Below are 21601 nucleotides of genomic sequence, written 5' to 3' on the forward strand. Positions count from 1 at the left end.
CCGCCCACAGCTACCCCTCCCACGGCTGGGCCCCGCCCGCATCTCACCCCTCCCATGGCTAGGCCCCGCCCATGACACCCCTCCCATGGCTCCATGGGCTTCTCTTCCCCTCCTGCCTAAATTCCCGCAGGACCAGAACCCCTGGCCCCCAGGCCCTGGGGCAGCGGGCAAGGAGGCTTCTCCGCTTGGTGCTGTCTCCAAGGAACAAAACCACACTGCAGTGTTCCAGGACCACAGAACAGCCGGGCGGGCTGTCCCCAGCAAAGGGGACTGGTGACCAGCACTGGACACTGGGCATCAGCTGAAGACACAGGCTTGAGAATGCATTGCCATTTACCCAGTGAGCTTCAAGACAGACACTGGCTTTTAACAGAGCAGTCCAGCTGCACCAAAGGAGGACATGGTGGTTTATGTATGCAACATTCTCCGCCAAGCCCGAGGCAGGAACGCCCTCTCCATACCTGTAACCCAAAGCTCTAGGCCACTGGTTCCCAAGAGTGAGCATGTCCCACAGAAACAGCTTGGTTTAACAAGAGGGAGCAGCTGCCGCAAGAGAACGGAGGGTCTCCCCCAGAGAACGTGCAGGTGTCTCACTTTCTCAGGGCTTTCGAGGTAGACTGGCTCTTAGGACTGCAGCTTAGAGCTGGCAAGCAGGGATGGCTGGGACAGTGCCCCAGGGAGTGGACCCGGGCAGGTGGGGTGAAGGCAGGGGTTTACAGAGGGCCTGTATCAGTTACACAGTCTGTCAAGTTACCAGCCAGTTCAGTGGGAAAAAAAAATGGACTTGACAACCCACAGACCAAATAAGGAAAAGACGTACACAAGCCAGGATCCCCGCTGACTCAGTTCCACCCACTGTAGAAACAGAGCCTAAGTGGAGAGAGGAGCCAGGCTGCGAACCGCAGGGTGGGGCGGGTCCTGCACTTTGGGGGGCCCCATCCCTGACTGACTGAGACACCTGTGTCCTCCTCCCACAGGGCAGATGGACATGCAGAGCCTCCTCTCTCTCTTCTACAAGCCACTGTGTTGGGGCCATCGGCCTTTTGACTGCCGTGGAGGATGCCCCAGGCTCAGCCTGGGTGAATCAGAAAGAAGCCATGCTGCAGAAGAGGTGCCCAGGGGTTAGCCTGTCCCAGTGGACAGAAGCCTTGGGAGAAGCCACTGGCTGCGTAAGAAGGGGCTTTCTAACACTGGGTCTTTCCTGAGACAGCAGCCAGCCCCGGCAGGAGTCCCCACAGGGGTGCTATGGAAATGTGGACACTAGGCCTGGGCTGTGCAGGGGTCTAGATGCCCCTGAAGGCCCGCCCAGGTCTAAGGCTCTTCCTCTTGATGCCCCAGCAGGGGCTAATCTCACACAAAAGCAAGAGATGGGCACTGGACATTGTGCGCTTCCCCCAGGAACTCCCTCCCAGGCCTCCGCAGCCGCTGCCTCCAAGGGCTCCTCCCAGGCCTCCTCAGCCGCTGGTTCCCCAGGCTCCGCACGCCCAGCCCAGCCCAGCCCAGGCCAGCAGTGGAGCTGGGAGTGTAGAGGCCGCATACATGGAGTGATGGGGACTGTCCCAGACACCACATGCAACACACCCCACCATGAGCCTGTGCTCTCCCTTGGAACGGCAAGCCTGCCTCCTCACCCTCCTCTCCTCTCCTTCCCCTGGGTGGCCCCACAGAGGCTAAGGCACCCGCTGCCGGTTTGGGAACAGACATCACCCTGATGTTCTCAAAAGCAAGTGTGATGCTGCTTTTGTGATTATAATTTGGAATTAAAGAAAAGACTTTGTCTCCACAGTGACAGAATCCAACCAAACTCCTTCCTGGGAAGGGCAGCTCTGGAGGGCGGTGTTCCAGGGGGTAGCGAGGGTGACGGGAAAGGATGGTGTGGGCAGGTGGGGCATGGAGTAGGCTCATTTGGGGACCTGGGTGTCTTTAGCTCCTCACTGGCTTGGGACATGTCGTGTTTTGCTGTGGGGATGGGGGAAGCCGGTCTCACACCTTCCTAAGGCACAGCGGGGCGCCTCTGCCTGGCCTACTGGGCCGAGATCGAAGCAAATCCTGGTTGTCATGGGTGTCACCAGGAAGAGGGGGCGTGGTGTCGGCGCTAGCTGCGGACAGCAGCTCCTCATGGTCAAGGTCGTGGGCAGGTGGCGAGGTGGTCAGATAACATGTCACTACAGGGCTCCCTGGTGTCCGCGAGCTCACGGCAGACGTGTCTGTCGGCAATGAAAACCCACCATCCCAGCTGCAGCTGGAGATGAGGGGGATGCGAGCCGCTGGCCCTCCCCAGAGAATAAAGTAAAGGCATTTGGGTTTCCTTCCACAAGCAAAAGCACAGAGAGACGACGCCGATGTTGAGATGTTAAGTAGGTATCATTCTTCTCCTAACACGACAAATTATCTTTCCAGTCGTGGCTCCTGTGTCCTCAGCAGTGCTGCCATCACGTCATGGAGACAGTGACGGGGACCTAGACTGGAAAGGTCTTCTTCGTGGGCAGAGATGGGGCGATGACAATATCATCGGAATCATCGGAGTTGACGTCATCCCCAGGTGGAGGTGCCACGGGCTGCGGCCCTGCGGGAGAGGGGTCTGCGGAAATGAACCACAGGGAGACGGGTCAGCCACGCTGACCTCAGGGGCTGCCACCACACACACCCTTACACTGTCTGGTCTTCCCCAGCAGGTAAGACGGCGGCTACCCCCAGAAGCAGTAAGCCATGGGGCACACAGGCCCACAGGACCAACTCACACACCTGCCAGAAAGCCTCGCTCTCCTAGTCTTCACACTCAGCTCTGAGTATCACCATTCCCCAAATCCAAACTCCTGCAAAAGCAGACATTTGCCAGCACGGAGGAACCTCGAGTCTGCGCTGGAGGAATTCCCCGGAAGTCGTTCCCACAGCAGCAGCCCAGGAGTCTGGGGCCTGGCTGGGCGGCTACCTGTGCGTAGGAGCGTTTCTGCTGGGTGCAGTGGCTCACGCCTGTAACCCCAGGACTCTGGGAGGCCGCGGTGGGAGGGTGGCTTGAACTCAGGAGTTCTAGACCAGTCTGGGCAACGCGGCGAGACCACATCTTAAAAAAAAAAAAAAAAAAAAAAAGCCAGCTTCCCTGTTAACTCGCTGGCCACTGGTATGGAAGGCAGGAGGGGGCAAGGCACGGATTGCTGTGAGCCTGCAAGCTGCTCGGCCATTCCCCCTTGGATGCTACTTCCTTCATAAGCATCTAGAGTGTTCAGAACTTTTAATCCACTCTAGAATGGGAAGCCACCTACAGACGGGATGGGGGTGGGTACCAGAGCTGAAGAAGGGACCGGCCCTACCACACCAGCAGCCCCAGAGCTCCTCGCCAGGGAGCCTGACTCTTACTGCCTTGAAAGATGAAAGTAAAAAAGTAACAAACTGCTGATGTGAGATTTTAAAAAGGGAAGGAAATGGCAATTCGGCCATGCTGCAGATACTGTAACTGTGTCAGCTTTTTTTTCCTGCAACTTCCAAGAAAATTCATATTAAAGGGGAACCTTAGGAAATTAAAAACAGTTTTCATGCTAATCTTCAAAAACCACCAATCAGCTCAAACAAAAGCTCGATTTATACTTTTCCCAGAGACATTTCCTTAGGTCAATCAAGCCGAATCCCTGGGTCACTGGGATGAACTTGCCCCTTCAAAATCACTTGCGTTTAGCAAGAGAGAAGGGCAGCACCAAGGCCCGCTTTAGCCCCTGATCAAAGCCTCTAAAGGTCGCCGAATGCAGGGTCTGGTGAAGCCGGCAGAACAGTGGAAAATCTTTTGCAGAGCCCGTGAGTCACAGGCCGGCCGGACAGCTTTGCGTGTCTGCACATTCTCCCCGAAACCCCAGGTGGCTCATCTTTTTGTTGAGCTTTACAAATGGAGGTTTTGGAGCGAATATCAAAGTTCAAAGTTTTCTAGCTCTGACGAAACTAGGTTAAAAAATGACTGAAAAGAAAAAAACGTGATTTCATCTGTGGTATTTCCAGGTCAAACGTGGTGTACAGTTCTTAGCTCGTGCAGGAGACTCTCTAAGACACAGTCCCTAACGGGACCCGCTGGGGAGGCAAGGCTTTCGGGCTCCAGGTCTGATGTGGGCCCCAAAACGGCCTCTTCCCGACTCCGTGACTCCGTGTCATCACAGGAGGGATCTCCTAAGAAAGCAAGGCCTCCGCCCACCATGGGCCCCCGCACTTACTGGAGTGGTGCTGGGGGGCCGCCGCCTCCCTGGGCCCGTCCTGAAGGGACATTCTCATTAAGGCGTGTAGGTCCCGGGCAGGCCTCACCCTTCCTTCACCCCCGGCCTTCATCACCCTCATCCTTTGGGCTCAGAAGAGCCTCTTCCTTTGTGGTTTTCCTTGCTGTTCTGTCTCCTCCCTCCCTGACTCCACCCTGGAGACCTAAGGACTCAGCACAGCAAAGCCCTTCACCTAACACTACCCACGCGACATAGCCCTGCACGCCACACTCCTCAACAGGGTCTCAAGGCCGCCCTTCTCCATCTCCCGACAGTCCTGTGTCTCAACACTGTGCCTCTGCACTCATCCTCCCTTTACAGGAAGCGTCAATGAGGGGTTTCTAATTGCAGGATAACACACGGGATCTCAAGTCTATGCAGAGCAGCATAGATTTGGGGGTGCAGAGTGGCTTTTGAGCTGTCTAGCCTGTTCTCTACTTTGCACATGAAGGGACTGACAGCCAGAGAAAGGCAGGGTCCTGCTGGGGCATCCCCGTCAGCTCCGGGCAGCTGCGGCAGAGCAGGGATGAGGCCTCACCTGAGGGTGTGGCATCCTGTAGCGCCAGCGGCTTCTTCACTGACTGTTTTTGGGCTTTAACAAAATAGAAAAGGAAACAATAACACAGTTTTACTTAACAAACAAACGGGAGAAATGCTGGTCCGAAGGAGGAAGCCACCTGGGTCCCATTGGAGCTGAGAGTAAAAATAAAGGCAGCCAGGACCTCTGCAGCTCCAGGGACAAGGGACAAGCTGGGCCAAGGGGGGCTCTGTTGGGGGCCTTCCTGGCATAAGGCAACGCTTAGTTCAGAGGCAGCTCCAGATGGGAGACTCCTCCCTTCCGTCCTGACACAGCCCGGCCTTCCTGGAGGTGGCCACTCTTTGGCTGGGACCTCAGCAGACCAGCTGCCCTGGTGCCAGAATCCAAATGAATGAAATTACCAGGAGGAGCTGCGAGGAAGGGTGGGGAGGAGGCATCCCCGTGTGTGGCTGAAGCCGATATCCTCTTCGTAGAAGCTGCGGCGGTGGTTCTTTTACCGGTAGCGCTGGAAAAAAGAAAATGCCAGCTGATTCTGCCTTTAGAGAGTACAAGCCTCTCTGAGGTTTACGACAGGCTTCACTAATTTGCCTGGAGGCAAGTATTCCAGTGAAAGCAAACACACAGCCACCCCTGAGCCCCACGGCCAGCCCTGTACCCGAGATGTACCCAGGGTCCAGAAACGTCCGGCCATGAAGAGCCTCAGACACGTCCCCTGTGCATCTCCTCGGGGACCATGCTGAGGTCAGGCCAGTTCGGTTTTATAAGCTGGCTTCAGACGGCTCCCTTCCCTGTCTCCTGTCTGGGTCAGCCCGGCTGCCATTCCCCAGGGACGTGGTTGCAGGTTGCATGGCCCTCCACGTCCTGGCTGAGGCTCGCTGCCCAGCGACGGGTCCCCGACTCCTGAGCCCATGGTGTGTCCCAGGCCACATGGGATCAGGACCACGAGATGCAGATGCGGCCTTGGAGGGAGAAACTGCTCACTTGGAAGTGCTGGGTGGCTGCGCATCTCCACCATGGAGGCCGAGAACCAGAGCAGTCTGTGATAAGAGGGGAACAAGCCCCACGAAGGGTGAAGCAGAGGAGGGTGAGGGAGCGGGGCCATCTCTTCCCCCTACTCTAAACTCCCCCTCTGCCCAGGCTCACTTCAAGGGGTTTTGATTTCTGACACCAAGAGAGTCCTAGCGAATCCACCGGGAGGCCTGTAGGAACGCTGCCACCTGGACCCCATACGTGTCGCCTGTCATATGCCATGTCCAACACTGAGGTCACATCACAGTTTTCTTTCAAAGGGATGACGTATCAGCACAGCCGAAAGCCAGGCCAGACTGATGGCGACCTGAGCTACATGGTGTCTGAAGCTCCTCTTCTTATCTCCTCCCAGTAGGGAAGAAGCGACTCTGGAAAGGCTCCCGAGGATCAGAACTTCCAGCCCGCTCCACGCCCGTGGTGCAGCAGGGAGTCCTCACGACGCGAAGCCTTTACTCAGGCCCCAAACTGAGGTCCCACTGGCAGGTGGCAGGTGATGCTCCAGTTCCCGCTACATGCCCTGCGCCCAGTGCTCTGTGCCCACTGCAGTGGGCAGCCTCCTGCGCTGCGTCTGTGTCGCAGGGGGCATCCCTGTGACCCTGACTCACCTGTGCCTGGCCCGGGCCAGGTGTGCCCGCAGAGCAGACTGGATGATGACGATGGCCTCCTCCTGCGCAGGGCTGCCCTCGGTCTGGGCGATGGGGCTCGGAACACGGGGCACGGGAGAGCTCTGGGGCACAAGGACAGTAGGGAAGACGACTATTTGGCAGCCCCCTGCTGGCTCCTGGTGCTCGGCCCCGGGGACACCCTGGGTGTAAGGGAGACGGGAAGAGCTCAGTTTCCATTTCAGGTGGCCCTACCTCCCGGGAATTGCTGGTCAGTGAGCAGCCTCCTGGCGGCGGGTTCTGAATTTTTAAACTGTAGGGATTCTTAAACAAACACCTGGTCCTCCTTACAGAGGAGGGGCTGGCATGGCCTGTGTCTATCTTTGGTAGTTTTTAGCTACATCTTCATGGAGCTATTTGACTCTCTGGCAGCTCAAGGCAATCTGGCCCTAATGCCATACCCATCCGGGGCCTATGCAGAGGGGCCTGTGCAGAGGGGCCTGTGTGGCCTGCATGGCCAGGGATGGAGTGGAAGGGATGCCTGCTGGGCGGGCGGGGATGTGGAGGCTGAGAGGTGCCCTGGGCTTTCTCAGTGGATGGAGTGTGAGATGAGCAGCTCTGGAGATGGCCACTGGGATGTCCAGCGCCCCGACGTTACCTGGTCTGGGAGGCCTGGCATGCTGGGCAGCTCTGAGCCACATGCTTTGCTTGCTAAGAGCTTTGTCCGTGCCAGATGTCCCCTGAAAGCTGCCTGAAGCACCACAGCTGCCTGTCAGGGAAGGAAGCAGGGAGAGAAAAGCGGATGTGAATGCCCGGGGTAACGGCGGGCGAGAGGGAGGCGCCGAGGTGAGAGCTGCCTCGGCGGTAGGAACGCAACTCCTCTCACTGCTGCGCAGCCAGTCTCCCAAAGAGCCTTCCGCACTCCCACTCACCCCAGTCCGTGAGACATTCACTGGCACCCCAGGGAGCACAGGGCGCGGCGCCTGTCAGCACGGTGGGGACTCTGGGAATGGGAAGGGCTCGCTGCTCACTGCAGTCCCTTTCAGTGGCTAATAGGAGCTGGTATTTCACACATGGTTATGTTTTCATGTTGGAGCGTTTTTCCGGGTTGGAATAGTTTACTGGTTTCATCGACTTTCCATATACGTTTTCTAAATCAAGCAAGGGGCAACAGGACCTCTAAAGTGATCTGAAGAGAATAATTTATCCTTGGAGCTTAATCTTAAATGATTTTCTTAGGAAATGTGGCCGGGTGCAGTGGTTCATGCCTGTAATCCCAGCACTTTGGGAGGCTGAGGCAGGATGATCACTTGAGGCCAGGAAATTCAGACCAGCCTGTGCAACATAGCAAGACCTTGTGTCTACAAAAAATTAGCTGGGCATGGCATACACCTATCATCCAGTGCTTTGGGAGGCTGAGGTGGGAAGATCCACTGAGCCCAGGAGTTTGACACCAGCCTGGTCAATATGGTAAAAACCTGTCTCTACTGAAAATACAAAAATCAGCCAGGCGTGGTGGTGCATGCCTGTAGTCCCAGCTACTCAGGAGGCTGCAGCATGAGAATCGTTTGCAGCTGGGAGGCAGAGGTTGCAGTGAGCCAAGATTGGGCCACTGCACTCCAGCCTGGGTGACACAGTAAGACTCTATCTCACTTCATGAGAAGTCCACGCTCCATTTTCGGGGAAGCACTTATTTTTGAACAATCTGCCTCTAGCCCTGTGAGCCCTCCCAGCCTGATACGGGCAGCTCTCAAACATGTTAGGAGAATGACGAGCATGCCCACCGAGCCCCATGCCAAGTGAGGTTAGCAGGCTTGCCGCTGCTGGAACAGAAAGCACCTTTGTTTTGTCTTAAAGCAAGGGGAAGAACACTGGGGTGGGAAAAGAGCTCTGCCGGGGAGGGCGAGGCAGCGCTCGCTATCAACAATGAACGATCCGCCACAGTGTGGTGACCACATGGAGGCTGCCCAGAAGCATCCGGTAAAGCGGCTGCCAGGTACAGGGGGCTCTGCACCAGCCGGAGGGGTGAGAGGGGCATGCATCTCCGTCACACCACACACTGCGCACACGCTGGCAAACGCCACGCCCACCACAGCCCCACACAGGCAGCCTCACTGCTGTCTTTAGAGATGAGGACCCTGAGGCATGGGGGGGCGCCAGGGAGAGAAGCAGGATGGGGAGACGGCACCCACCACTGACTGGCCCATTGGCCGAGGAGCCCGGGTCCCCTCACCCACTCGCTGGAGGGCATTTACCGAATGCCTCCCACATGCCAGGCGCTAGTCTAGGCACCAGAGGTGTTGTGGCAAAAAGAGCTTGCATTCTGACGGGAGGCCGGCAAGAATAACCACAAAGTGAGATGCCAGGCAGGGGCATGTGCTAGGAACCACAGCCGGCTGTGGGGCCGGGAGCCTGGGCAGGCTGTGGTGAGTGGGCAGGTGGGAGGCTGACGTGCTGGAGACCTCAGGATGAGGGCCTGAGGGCTGCTGGAGGATGGGAGGGAGAGTCAGACGGGAATGTTGTAAGTTGCCACTGCAGATGTGTCAGATGGGTATGGACAAGAGTGTGGCTGTGGGGCAAGTTCAGGGACGAGGAGGCCAGGCACGGAGGGGCTGCAGAACCGAAGGCTGAAGACTAGGGTAGTGGCGAGCAGGGGCCCTTCCTCAGGGACAGTGTGGTAAGCCAGGTGGGCAGTCCAGCTACCTGCTCATGGAGGGCGCTCATGCGGCTGTGACCTGGCTTTCAGATGCCAACATTCTCCCACTGCAACTGCGCACAGGCCACCGAGCCTGGTGCGCCACCCACACTTGTGACCATTCTGGCTGTCCTGACTGCAGAGTATGAACCCCGTGAAATTTGGACAGTGTCTGGCTGGTCTGTTACAAGCTCCTCACGTGCCTGGCACATGGCAGGAGCCCAGCAAACACTTGTGGATGAGTAATGTGGCCAAGGGGAAGGGGACAATGGGTGTGGGGCAGGGGGAAGGCAAGCCCCGCCCTGATGGCAGAGCTGTCAACCCTGCTGGCATCAGATACACCGGGGGAGTGTGAGGACAAGCGGGTGCAGGGTCTGCCCTACCACGGAGAAGCAGCTGCTGGTGAGGAAGAAGGCAGCGTGAGAAGCCCTGTGGCCTGGCCGCTCTGAGTGACTGGGGCTGGGGCCTCTCCCGCGGTCTAAGTGCAAATACACTGCTGTCCCCGAAGGGGCCCTAAAGGAGAGGCGAGCATCTGAGGCCACCAGGACTCTAGCAAAATAAAGATCTCACTTTCTAGCTCCTCTCTAAAAAGGATCATGGCTGGAACTGCACTGTTCATCCATCTGTCAGTTCTCAGCTGTGGGTGACATACTCAACCTCCATTCCAGTTCCACGCCCTCGCCCTGTCTCAGACTCCTCATCCCGCTGGCTCTGCTAGGACACCCTCCCCTCACTTCCTGGTGCAGCGAGCTCTGACATGTGTCCCATGAGGCCCACCTTGCATGTCACCCCTCACAGGGACCTCCTGGCCTTTGTGTGCAGGGCTGGCCGCCCCCAGCGCCATCCCGGGCTGTAACCACTTGTTCAGTTGTGTGTCTGAGCCTCTGCGTCCCAGAGCCTCTGAGACTGTCCTATGCAGGGCTGGTGATCAGTGAATGTGCATGAAAAGAATAAATGGAAGGAAGGAATGAATGAAGAGATTTTGAAAGTGGAAAATTATCCAAATATTTATTTGATGTTTCTATTTCTTATGTATGTTATACTTAATGTTGGGGTCTGGTTTGGTTTCTTGAAAAGGACTTACCGGGCGTGGTGGCTCATGCCTGTAATTCCTGCACTTTGGGAGGCCAAGATGGGCGAATCACCTAAGGTCAGGGGTTGCAGACCAGCCTGGCCAACACGGAGAAACCCCATCTCTACTAAAAACACAAAAATTAGCCGGGTGTGACAGTGCGCACCTGTAATCCCAGCTACTAGGGAGGCTGAGGCAGGAGAATCGCTTGAACCCAAGAGACGGAGGTTGCAGTGAGCCGAGGTTGCACCACTGCACTCCAGCCTGGGCCACACAGCGAGATTCTGTCTCAAAAAAAGAAAAGAAAAGAAAAGAAAAGGACTCAACGCATCTTTAAATATCCCCTCACCTACTTTATAACAAAATACAAATCCGTATTTCGAAACTGATGAAATAAACCTCACTTACCTCATCCAGAACAGCTTTTTTTTTCTGAAAAAAAGAAAAAATACATGAATAAACATGAGAAGGATGAATGTTTCCCCACACAGTGGTTTTCAGCCCTTGATCTTGCCAACAGGCGTCGATCAAGCTAACAAGAGGCCTGGCTGCCCTGGCTCCTCCCTCCCGAGCTGCCAGGGCCCAGCAAACAAACGCCTTTGTAAGGAGGACGAAAGTGAGAGGCAGAATGAGGATGGCGGGAATTCTCCGGGAGTCACGAGGTGGCCTGAGCTGCAGATGAAGGGATGTGTCTGTGCCGTGTGCCGGTCCTCTGGCTGTGCAGAAGAGACTCCATTAGGCCAAGCTGTGCAGCTAAGGAGGTGGATGCGGAGCCCTCTCACATCACAGGTGTCCGGACCACTGTACTTTCTGGATAAGTCCCAGAATTCGGAGGCTGAGGCTGCCTGCTGGGGACGTTATGAAGGGGACTTTGGTTCAGGGGTCTGGATCACTGGCCTCAACCTGACTGGTCATCAGTCACCCTTGGGTGTCTTGGGAAGTTTCTGTGGCTGCAGCTGACACACAGCGTCAGTCAGCAGAGAGGGTCTCTCGGAGCACGTGTTCTTATAGATGTGAACGAAGTCCTTCCCAGATGCTGACGCCAAAATAATCAATATGCACTTAAGGGCACGGAATGGCCACGGCCAGATAACAGGTACATCAGCCGGCTGATTTTCCATAGTCATCAGAGTGCACAGCCCACATTTGTACTACTGTACACAGGATCTGTCCCTTGGGAGATTAAGGAGGAACTGAGTACAAGGACCAACAGAATGTAAGATGGAAGCAAAGAAATATATACACTGAATAAGAGAGAGAGAGACAGAGAGAGACAGACAGACAGACAAGCCAGCATCTGCTCAGCACCTGAAGGGAAGTCACTAAGTTTTCTCCCACCCTTTTGGGAGGACCATGAGTTGGCCCCGCAAATAAGGAAACTGCTTTTCAGACGAAGACAGCTGTGACATGAAGGGCACTAAGGCCACAAGGGGAAAGGTGGCGGGGATGGACCTCATGGAGGCCAAGCTGTCCCCTATAAACTGCTGGCTAGTTACCAAGGGAAACTTGTTTCTTTAAAATGGCGAAAGCCAGCAGCCATGACCAGGTAAGAAACACAAACAGGGGCCGGCCTGAGGGGATGGGGGTACACAGCCTCAATGTGAGACATTCTTGCCAAAAGCAAACCTGGGTGAATCAGAGCTGGAGACCTTCTTTCTCATTTATGGGAAATTAAGGGGACAGAGGAGTAAGTTAATGACCCCATAAGGAAACAGATCCAGGACAGGGAACATTCTGTAACACACTGGCCTGCTCTCTGCCAAAGAAAATGTCTTTAGGCCGGGCGCGGTGGCTCACGCCTGTCATCCCAGCACTTTGGGAGGCTGAGGCGGGCGGATCACGAGGTCAGGAGATCGAGACCATCTTGGCTAACACGGTGAAACCCCGTCTCTAGTAAAAATACAAAAAATTAGCCAGGTGTGGTGGCGGGCGCCTGTAGTCCCAGCTACTTGGGAGGCTGAGGCAGGAGAATGGCGTGAACCCGGAAGGCGGAGCTTGCAGTGAGCTGAGATCCGGCCACTGCACTCCAGCCTGGGCGACAGAGCGAGACTCCATCTCAATAAAAAAAAAAAAAAAAAAAAAGAAAGAAAGAAAGAAAATGTCTTTAAAAAGAAAAAAAAGGCCAGGTGCAGTGGCTCACACCTATAATACTGGCACTTTGGAAGGCGAAGGCAGGTGGATCACCTGAGGTCAGGAGTTCGAGACCAGCCTGGCCAACATGGTGAAACCCTGTCTCTAATAAAAATACAAAAAATAGCTGGGCGTGGTGGTGCACGCCTATAATCCCAGCTACTTGGGAAGCTGAGGCAGGAGAATTGCTTGAATCCGGGAGGCAGAGGTTGCAGTGAGCTGGGATCATGCCACTGCACTCCAGCCTGGGCGACAAGAGCAAAACTCCATCTCAAAAAAAAAAAAAAAAAAAGAAAAAGAAAAAACATCTAGGTGCAGTAGCTCACACCTGTAATCCCAGCACTCTGGGAGGCCGAGGCAGGTGAACGGCTTTAGTTCAGGAGTTCAAGACCAGCCTGGACAACATGGCAAGACTCGTCTTTACAAAAATTGGCCAAGTGTGGTGGTGCCTGCCTGTAGTCCCAGCTACTTGGGGGACTGAGGCTGGAGGATTGCTTGGTCCCGGGAGGTCGAGGCTGCAGTGAGCTGCGATTGTGCCACTGCACTCCAGCCTGAGTGACGGAGTGAGACCCTGTCTCTATGAAAAAAGAAAAAAAAGGCTGGGTGTGGTAGCTCATGCCTGTAATCCTGGCACTTTAGGAGGCCAAGGTGGGTGGATCACCTGAGGCCAGGAGTTCGAGACCAGCCTGGCTAATATGGTGAAATCCTGTCTCTACCAAAAATACAAAAATTAGCTTGGCGTGGTGGCGGGCACCTGTATCGCAACTACTTGGGAGGCTGAGGCAGGAAAATTGCTTGAACCTGGGAGTCGGAGGCTGCAGTGAGTCCAGACCGTGCCACGGCACTCCAACCTGGACAATAGAGCAAGACTCTGTCTCAGAAAAACAAACAAACAAATCGGCCAGGGTGACCCGTTCGTTAAAGAAAAGAAAGGGTGGGGGCTGCTGTGAACCACACTAAGGAGATGTAACCAACCAACCCCCAGGCTCTGGCGGGAGGTGGGCTGAGAACCGCCGTGACTGAATGCTAGTGGGAAACAGAGAGCTGCAGGCGGCATCTCGGGATGTTTGGGGAATGTGAATAGGAAGGGCCGGTAGGTGAGGATATAAAGCTGCTGTGACAGTCTGAGGTGCGGTCACGGTGCTGTGGTCAGGTAGGAGAAGACACTTTTCCTTAGAAGATACATGCTAATGTTTTATAGCATCTAAAACTTACTTTCGAATAGTTCTGGAAGAAAACTGTATGAAAAGAAATCTGGCGAGATGTTCAGTATTGCACAAAATGCACCCAGAACAGATGAGTCAGTGTGTGAATGATGTTTTTATTTTCTGTATGTTACGGTACTCGGACACCTCGGGCCCGGCTGGCCCCCCCAGGCCTAGTCATTCCTAGAGAGTGCGTGGCTTGCCTTGGAGCACGAAGACTCACAGGGAGCAGCCCGGGTCACCCTGGGGAGCCTCACCTTGTGCTTGTACACCTTCCACTGGGCCTGCAGCACCCTGGCCGCGGCGTCTCTTCTCCCATCAGAGCAGGGGGAGCGGGGCCACGGGAGCCCCTCCTCACTGGACTCCGGCGGCCAGTCTTGCTCGCAGTGTATGCTGCTGGGAGTGGGAGCTGGGAGCTCTTGGGCCTGCAGGAAATTGAAGGAGTAAGAGGACGATGAAGCCAGGGCAGGGACGAGCAGTACCCGGCAAGGGGACAGGATATTACTCTGCATGGTGCGGCTGGGCTTATCAGGCGAGTCTTATGAATGTGGCGAGAGCTGTTCCACACTGGTCCACAGGCCACATGACAGCGGTCTTCTGTACTGCTGAGAAACAGTGTCCAGGCGAGCACACACGTGCAGACACACTTCTCATTAAACTCCCTCAACTCTGTCTGGCCACACCTTCTGGGAGAGAGAGAGGACGCTTCTTCACACGGCTGTCACACACTCACTACACTCGGTCACATTTTGTTCCTTCAAGAATTGTTTTTCTGGGGTCCTTTTCTGTTTTCTAGTTTAACACTCTAAATTATAAACATGGGATTTCTGGGACTGAAGGCAATATATATATTTCTACCATGTTTTTTAAGGTAGAAACAAGCCAGGATTGCTATAACGACCATTGAAATAACCACGATTTCAGGCTGGGTGCAGTGCCTCACGCCTGTAATCCCAACAATGTGGGGGGGCCAAGCAGGGAGGATCACTTGAGCCCAGGAGTTCAAGACCAGCCTGGCCAACACAGCGAGACCCCATCTCTATGAAAAAAAAATTAAAATACCCGGGTGTGGTGGCACACCACTGTGGTCTCAGCTACTCAGGAGGCTGAGGCAGGAGGATCGCTTGAGCCCAGGGGTCAAAGCTGCAGTGAGCCATAACTGTGCCTCTGTAGTCCAGCCTGGGCAACAGAGTGAGACCGTCTCTAAAAAGAAAAAAGAAAAATTATGATTTCTAACACTGATGACTCCAAATGTATCATCCACAGGACACTACCCAGTACAAATGAAAAGGCCTCTCATGTCAAGAATGCAAGCTCGGTGGAAAGCATGCTGTTGCTGAAAGCCCTCCCCAGAGGGAGACACAAGACCGCTCCCAGTGCACACTGGGCCAGGCGCGGGCACAGGTGGCCTGTCCACAGACTTGAACAAACACAGAACGGATTGCACTGGCTTTTCATTATCTGTGTGTTATGACGCTTGGGCATCTGGGGCCTTGATGCCCCTCTGGGCCTGGCCAATTCCTAGACAGTGAAGGGCCTGCCTTTGGGCACGGCCATCCTATGCAAGCAACTAATCCAGTGCCCACACTCAGAATCGCCTCCTGCGTTGGGGCCCACACTCCAGGAGGCAATATTCCTCAGCCTTAATCACCCAGGGCCAGGTGCGGGACAGCTCAAGACCACCCTGTGGCCCAGGTCCTGCTGAAGTTCTTCAAGCTTCCAGCCCGCTGGCCCTAACCAGCCAGCTCACCTCACCTCTCCCGCTCCTTCCCATGATAAAGGCCCTGGCCCAGGTCTTCCGCACATCCCTGCCGCCTCCGGGCCGACGTGCTGCTCCTGCGTGGCCTTGCATGCCCTGCCTCCTGTTTCTAGGGACCTGGGAGTGTAAACTTCCTAGGACAGTCACTTGCGTGTCTACACATCTTAACATCCCTGACGAAGATGCCCTGGGTACATCCACACAACCAGCTGTTTCAAGATCCCTTTAGCTGTGGCACCAAGTTGCCTGGCACCAGCATTCTGGCCCTGGGCTTCCACATTCCGATTTTGTGACCCTAAGAAGAGCCTCATCTTCCCTCAGTCCTGACACATTTTCAGGCCTCTGTTCCGCTAAAGTGAGATCAGCTGTTAGTACGTGGCCCGTGCCAATGTGATCGGAAAGGTAAAATCAGCTCCTCAGAAGATAAATGAACATTTACTCACACAACTACAGACAGTTAAAAAAAATCTAAATGTTCACATGCTTATAAATTCCTTGAGGCAACTCTTAAACCCACTCTTGTCACTCCATTTAACCTGCAATTAATCATTCCCACGTGAATGCTAAGAGCTGATTCCCCTACTCAGAGAGCTGATCACTCAATCCCACTCTTCCTGTTCTCTAAAATAGAAATGTTTCCCGAGGAGGAAAATAACACAAAGCTAATACATGCTTATTACGAAAAATTCAGACAACACTAAAAGAAAGTAAAAAAAAAAAAAAAAAAAAAAGCTTATAACCCCACCACACAGAAAAGGCTGTATTTCAGCAGTATTTTCAGACATTTTTGTTTTCTTTCCCTCTCTGTCTCTCCTCTCTCTCTGCTTTCAGACATTGTTCTTTTCTCTTTCTCTCTTTCTTTCTTTTCTTTTTTTAGTGAGACAGGGTCTGGCTCTGTGGCCCAGGATGGAGTGCAGTGGTGCAACCTTGGTTCACTGCTGCCTCCCGAGCAGCTGGGACCACAGGCGGTGGGTTCGATTGGTTTTATCCACGAGCCCCTCTTAGAGCGAACTGCAGACCCAGGATGGTGACGCCAAGCTCCTTGCTTCCTGCCTGAACATGCATGGGCTCACACCTGCCTTCCAAAGGATCCTACCCACTGGAAGGGGATTTGTGAGGACGCACTTCTGCCACCAGAAGTGCAAGTGCAGGCAGCACTGGCCATGGTGACCAGAGCATGGCTGTGACCCTCCAGGGAGGCAGCAGAGAGCCAGGGACCTTGGAGACACAGAGACGCCGCCTCGACTAGCTGCCCCTGGGTAGCGTCCACACACGTGGAGGGAGTGGAGAGGCAGGAGGGCATCCGCCTAGGGTCCCTGCTCACCTGCCGGGTCCCTGCTAACAGTCACTTCATGTTCAACCCGTACACAGCTGAGTAACGGCAGAGAGGGCAGAGGAACCCCCACTCCACCCAGAGGGCAGTGGCCGCTGAGGCCTTGCTGGCCTTGTGTTCTGCAGAGAGGGCAGAGGAAGCCCCACTCCACACACAGGGCAGTCCCCGCTGAGGCTTTGCCGGCCTCGTGTTCTGGAACTTAGATGAGAGGAGACGGCGCAGGCCTAGTTCCATGCAGAGGCCGGATTGAGCCTTTGTCCTTTCCCCCAAGCGCCTCCTGCCTCTCAGTGACAGCTCTGGCCACATCCCTACACCCTCCGCATGGCTGAGCTTTTGTTAACTCTTTTTTTTTTTTTTTTTTTTTTTTTTTTTTTTTTTTTGAGACAGAGTCTCACTCTGTCGCCCAGGCTGGAGTGCAGTGGCCGGATCTCAGCTCACTGCAAGCTCCGCCTCCCGGGTTTACGCCATTCTCCTGCCTCAGCCTCCCGAGTAGCTGGGACTACAGGCGCCCGCCACCTCGCCCGGCTAGTTTTTTGTATTTTTTTAGTAGAGACAGGGTTTCACCGTGTTAGCCAGGATGGTCTCGATCTCCTGACCTCGTGATCCGCCCGTCTCGGCCTCCCAAACTGCTGGGATTACAGGCTTGAGCCACCGCGCCCGGCCTGTTAACTCTTTACTCACCAGCCTTGAGACTCAAATATCAGTTCGAGAAGTCAATTTGCTGACAGTCAATTAATCCAAAACGTCGGACTTCGACACACACGACATGAGTTATAGAAATCAATTGTGATGATAAAAGGGAGTGGGATTTTCAGTGGATGGTTAGAAAAAACTCTGCGCAGGGAAACGGTCGGAACCGTCATGACCAGCAGAAGTCTCACCACACCTGACGGGAGACTCAGCCAAACGGTTACCGTACCTTATGAAGAACTTCCGGGCAATCCTCTTTCTCTTCTTTCTTCATTTCTTGCAGTTCTCGGAGCTTGCTGGTAAGCGTCTGAATCTCCTCTCTAAGGCGGAAAGGGAAAAATAAGACGCCTCACCTGTCACTATGTGATGAAGGCTGGCGCAGGGCAGGGTGGGGTGGGCGGTCCACGCTGAGACAGGGGGACTCCAGGCAGCCTGTAGAGGGCTGGTGGGGTCATGTCTCCCTGAGCCACTGGGCCCCAGCTATGACCTGACGGCACCAGAAACCCCATCGTAGGCCGGGACTTCCTATTGTCTCCTGCTCTGGGCTAGAAGCCCAACGAGGCCAGGGCTGAGGACCCCCAGGGCCCAGCACCTCTCCTGAAACAGCTAAGAACTAAAAACAGAATCCATTTTGTGACTGATAAAGTAAGTAGGAGACTGATAAGTAAGTAGGAGGCCGGGCGCGGGGGGCTCACGCCTGTGATCCCAGCCCTCTGGGAGGCCGAGGCCGGAGGATCACTTGAGCCCACGCATTTGAGATAAATAAGCAGGGATCACTGGCATTTTAGTAAATAGTATGAACAGAAGGCACTGCAATTTAGATGTTCATTCCAGGTACTAAAGGCAAAAAAAAAAAAAAAAAAAATTCATTTCTGCACATGTGCTCTTTCAGATTTACTTTAATTCTAGCCTTCTGACAGAATTCAGTCAGATTTCTCCTGAAAATGAAACGCTTTCTTTTTTAAAAAAATTTTTTTGAGATGGAGTCTCACTCTGTCACCCAGGCTGGAGTACAGTGGCATGATCTCTGCTCACTACAACCTCCGCCTCCTGGGTTCAAGTGATTCTCCTGCCTCAGCCACCTGAGTAGCTGGGATTACAAGCACTTGCCACTGCGCCCAGCTAATTTTTGTATTTTCAGTAGAGAAGGGGTTTCACCATGTTGGTCAAGCTGGTCTTGAACTCCTGACCTTGCAATCCGCCCACCTCAGCCTCCCAAAGTGCTGGGATTACAGGCATGAGCCACCGTGCCCAGCCAAGGTTTTCTTCATTCCAGTAATCTATGTCTTACTAATTATTCTGAATGCTAAATATGTCTGCTCAGATTTCTAACCTAGTTTTTTGTGCATTTTAAAAAGTTAAGACTCATCACATAAAATTCACTATTTTAAAGTGTGTAATTCAGTGAATTTTAGCATATTCACAATGTTGTGCACCTACCATCCCTATCTAAATCCAGAACATTTGCATCGCCCCAGAAAGGAACCCATGCTCGTCAGCAGTCCCCGCTCCCCTCCCAGCCCCTAGCAGCAGCACTTTCAGGTGGGTCCGCCCGTTCTGGATGTTTCCTGCGCACGGAATCGTGTGCTACGTGGCCTTTTGTGTCTGGCTTTCTTTGCTGAGCACCACGTTTTTGAGGGTCCCCAGGCCAGGCCTGTCGGGACTGCCGTCCGCTCTGCGCCTCCGTGTGGTCGATCTCAGGGTGTTTGTCCCCCAGCAGCTGATGGACCGTGGGGTGGGTGCTGCTTCCTGGATCTCGCGAATGGCGTTACTTTGAGGGCACAGGCGGCCCCTCTTGAGGACGTGGCCCACACCAGGGTGGCTCTGACCAGAGGCCAGTGTGATGGCTCGTTGGGAAGGGGCAGGTGCTGGCACAGCCAGAGCAGAGGATGCCCCTGGGAGGTGGCCACGATGCCAGAGGGTAGGCTCTGCTCAGCATCAAGAGGTTATTCCTGAACTGGGTGACAGAAAACCAGGGAAAGACTGCAGGGAGGTGTGGCCTTTCTAAAAACCCGGCTGGAGAGGCTGAGATGCCTCGGGGGGCTGCAGTGGTGGCAGGAGTGCAGACTCGCCTGGCTCCTCTCTCTAGCCCTGACCCAGGTCACATACCTCAAAGCCTCCTCTTTCTCTCTCCTCTCCTCCTCGCCATCCCTTGCGCGCTCCAGCTCCTTCTCCAGGTCAGCCTTCGCCTGCAGGAGCTGCTTCACCTCCAAACTGCACACACAGAATAGGAGACTCATCAGCATTCACGAAAACTGGAGGTTATGTCAGAGCAGGAAGGCACTTCTGAAAAGTGACAGTGCTCAACCCTTCCTTAGGACAGCGGGGGCAGGAGGACCACGAAAGGCCCATTTCTTTTTTTTTTGAGACAGTCTTGCTCTGTCACCCAGGCTGGACTGCAGTGGCGCAATCTCGGCCCACTGTAAGCTCCGCCTCCTGGGTTCACGCCATTCTCCTGCCTCAGCCTCCCGAGCAGCTGGGACTACAGGCGCCCGCCACCACACCTGGCTAATTTTTGTATTTTTAGTAAAGACGGGGTTTCACCGTGTTAGCCAGGATGGTCTTGATCTCCTGACCTCGTGATCTGCCCGCCTCGGCCTCCCAAAGTGCTGGGATTACAGGCTTAAGCCACCGTGCCTGGCCAAAAGGCCCATTTCTAATCACACAGTGCCAAGGACAGACCTCAGGGCCCTGCCTGCCCTGAACCAAGCACTTGCTGTGTGCAGGGGATCAACAGGACGATGCCAGAGAAGGCCCTGCCATCAGGCCATAGAATGGGGAGTTGCCCCTCCAGCCACCACTCATTGGCACGGACCTCGCACCCGCGTGGGGGTGCTGCAGGCAGGCGCGGGGTTCGTGAATGGGACAGGGGCCTGCCTTGCCTAGACCGTGCCACTGCCTGTGACTGCCTGTGCGGGGCTCCAGCTGAACCGCTCCCAGATGCATTTCTTGCGTCCCATGTGGTGTGATGGCCACACACTGGCCTTCAACGGAGACTTCTGTCCGAGTCTCAGATGGACTGTATGCTGTCTGCGAGCCCTGACTGCTCAGGGCCTACAAGTCTCTATTAAATGCCAGAAACCCTAGAGTGCTTAGCAGAGTCCCTGTCACACAGTTAGGGCTAATAAGAGGTGGCTCTTATCATGCCACTTTACAGTTTCATAGATAATTCCAGAAGTTATTTACCTTTCATGACTACCTTAATTTTTTTTTTTACCTGATGTCTATGAACTCTGTAATGACTGCTTAATTGGAAAACCTTGTCATGAAATACTAATTTTTATAAACGACCTATCAATTGGTATAAATGCGATCTGAGACCTCATATGAGGGGTAAGGATAGTGGGGACGGGTTGGCCTTCTACTGTTCACAGCAGGCAGCAGAGAACTTAGCAGGCTGGGAGGCACTGGCCGAGTTCTCAGACCCTAAAGGGCACACAAATCACCTGTAGGGCTGGGCGCGGTGGCTCACACCAGTAATCCCAGCACTTTGGGAGGCCGAGGCGGGCAGATCTGGATCAGGAGTTCCAGACTCAGCGTGGCCAACATGGTGAAACCCCATCTCTACTAAAAATACAAAAATTAGTCGGGTGTGGTGGCGCATGCCTGTAATCCCAGCTACTTGGGAGGCTGAGGCACAAGAATCGCTTGAACTGGGGAGGAAGAGTTTGCAGTGAGCACAGATTGTGCCACTGAACTCCAGCCTGGGCGATAGAGAGAGATTCTGTCTCAAAAAAAACCCATCACCTGCAGATCCCACTGGATGCAGAGTGTGATTCCAAAGGCCGGGGTAGGGCCTGGGCTCCTGCATACTAACCAGCTCCCAGCTCCTGCTCCTGCTGCTGCTTCACAGGCCACTCTGAGGGGCAAGTCACGGTAGTTCTTGCAAACTAGAGAGAAACATCATTCCAAAGATGATAGAGGTGGTTGCCTCATGGCGGAGCCGAGCCCAGAGGAGCCGCAAATAGGAGGAGGACAGGAGCCAGGCTGGGTGCTAGGTGGCCACAGGTCATGGAGGTCCGGAACACCCGGTGAGGCCCTGCCTTCCCAGCCCTATGTTCACACCAAGTATTTCACAGCATTTAGGTCTTCTTCGGTTTTGTTTTGTTTTGTTTTTTGGAGACAGAGTCTCACTGCCACCCAGGCTGGCATGCAGTGGTATGATTAAAGCTCACTGCAGACTCGACTGCCCAGGCTCAAGTGATTCTCCCACCTCAGCCTCTCAAATAGCTGGGATTACCAGCTTGAGTCACTACGAATGGCTAACTTTTGTATTTTTTGTAGGGATGGGGTTTCTCCATGCTGCCCAGGTT

General features: G+C 54.5%; 1 protein-coding gene across 11 annotated transcripts in view; it reads right to left on the reverse strand.

The window, feature by feature from the left end:
* Nucleotides 1-1690: 1690 nt before the first annotated feature.
* Nucleotides 1691-21601, reverse strand: part of IQCE (IQ motif containing E) — a 53027-nt gene continuing 33116 nt past the window's right edge. For 6 of the 11 annotated variants that reach the window (XR_004057988.1, XR_004057986.1, XR_004057985.1 and 3 more), the window contains 9 exons: nt 19398-19502; nt 17518-17608; nt 13764-13931; nt 10580-10603; nt 7063-7173; nt 6408-6607; nt 5175-5278; nt 4197-4827; nt 1691-2581 (listed from right to left, as the gene is read on the reverse strand). Coding sequence is in view for 4 of the 11 variants with exons in the window: in XM_030932542.1 (XP_030788402.1) it covers nt 2460-2581; nt 5175-5278; nt 6408-6607; nt 7063-7173; nt 10580-10603; nt 13764-13931; nt 17518-17608; nt 19398-19502 (925 nt within the window). In the remaining 7 variants the exon portion in view is untranslated. The other 5 variants (XR_004057987.1, XM_010366667.2, XM_030932542.1 and 2 more) reach the window with 5 other exon arrangements.

The sequence above is a fragment of the Rhinopithecus roxellana genome, chromosome 6, assembly GCF_007565055.1.
Source record: "Rhinopithecus roxellana isolate Shanxi Qingling chromosome 6, ASM756505v1, whole genome shotgun sequence".
NCBI lineage: Eukaryota > Metazoa > Chordata > Mammalia > Primates > Cercopithecidae > Rhinopithecus > Rhinopithecus roxellana.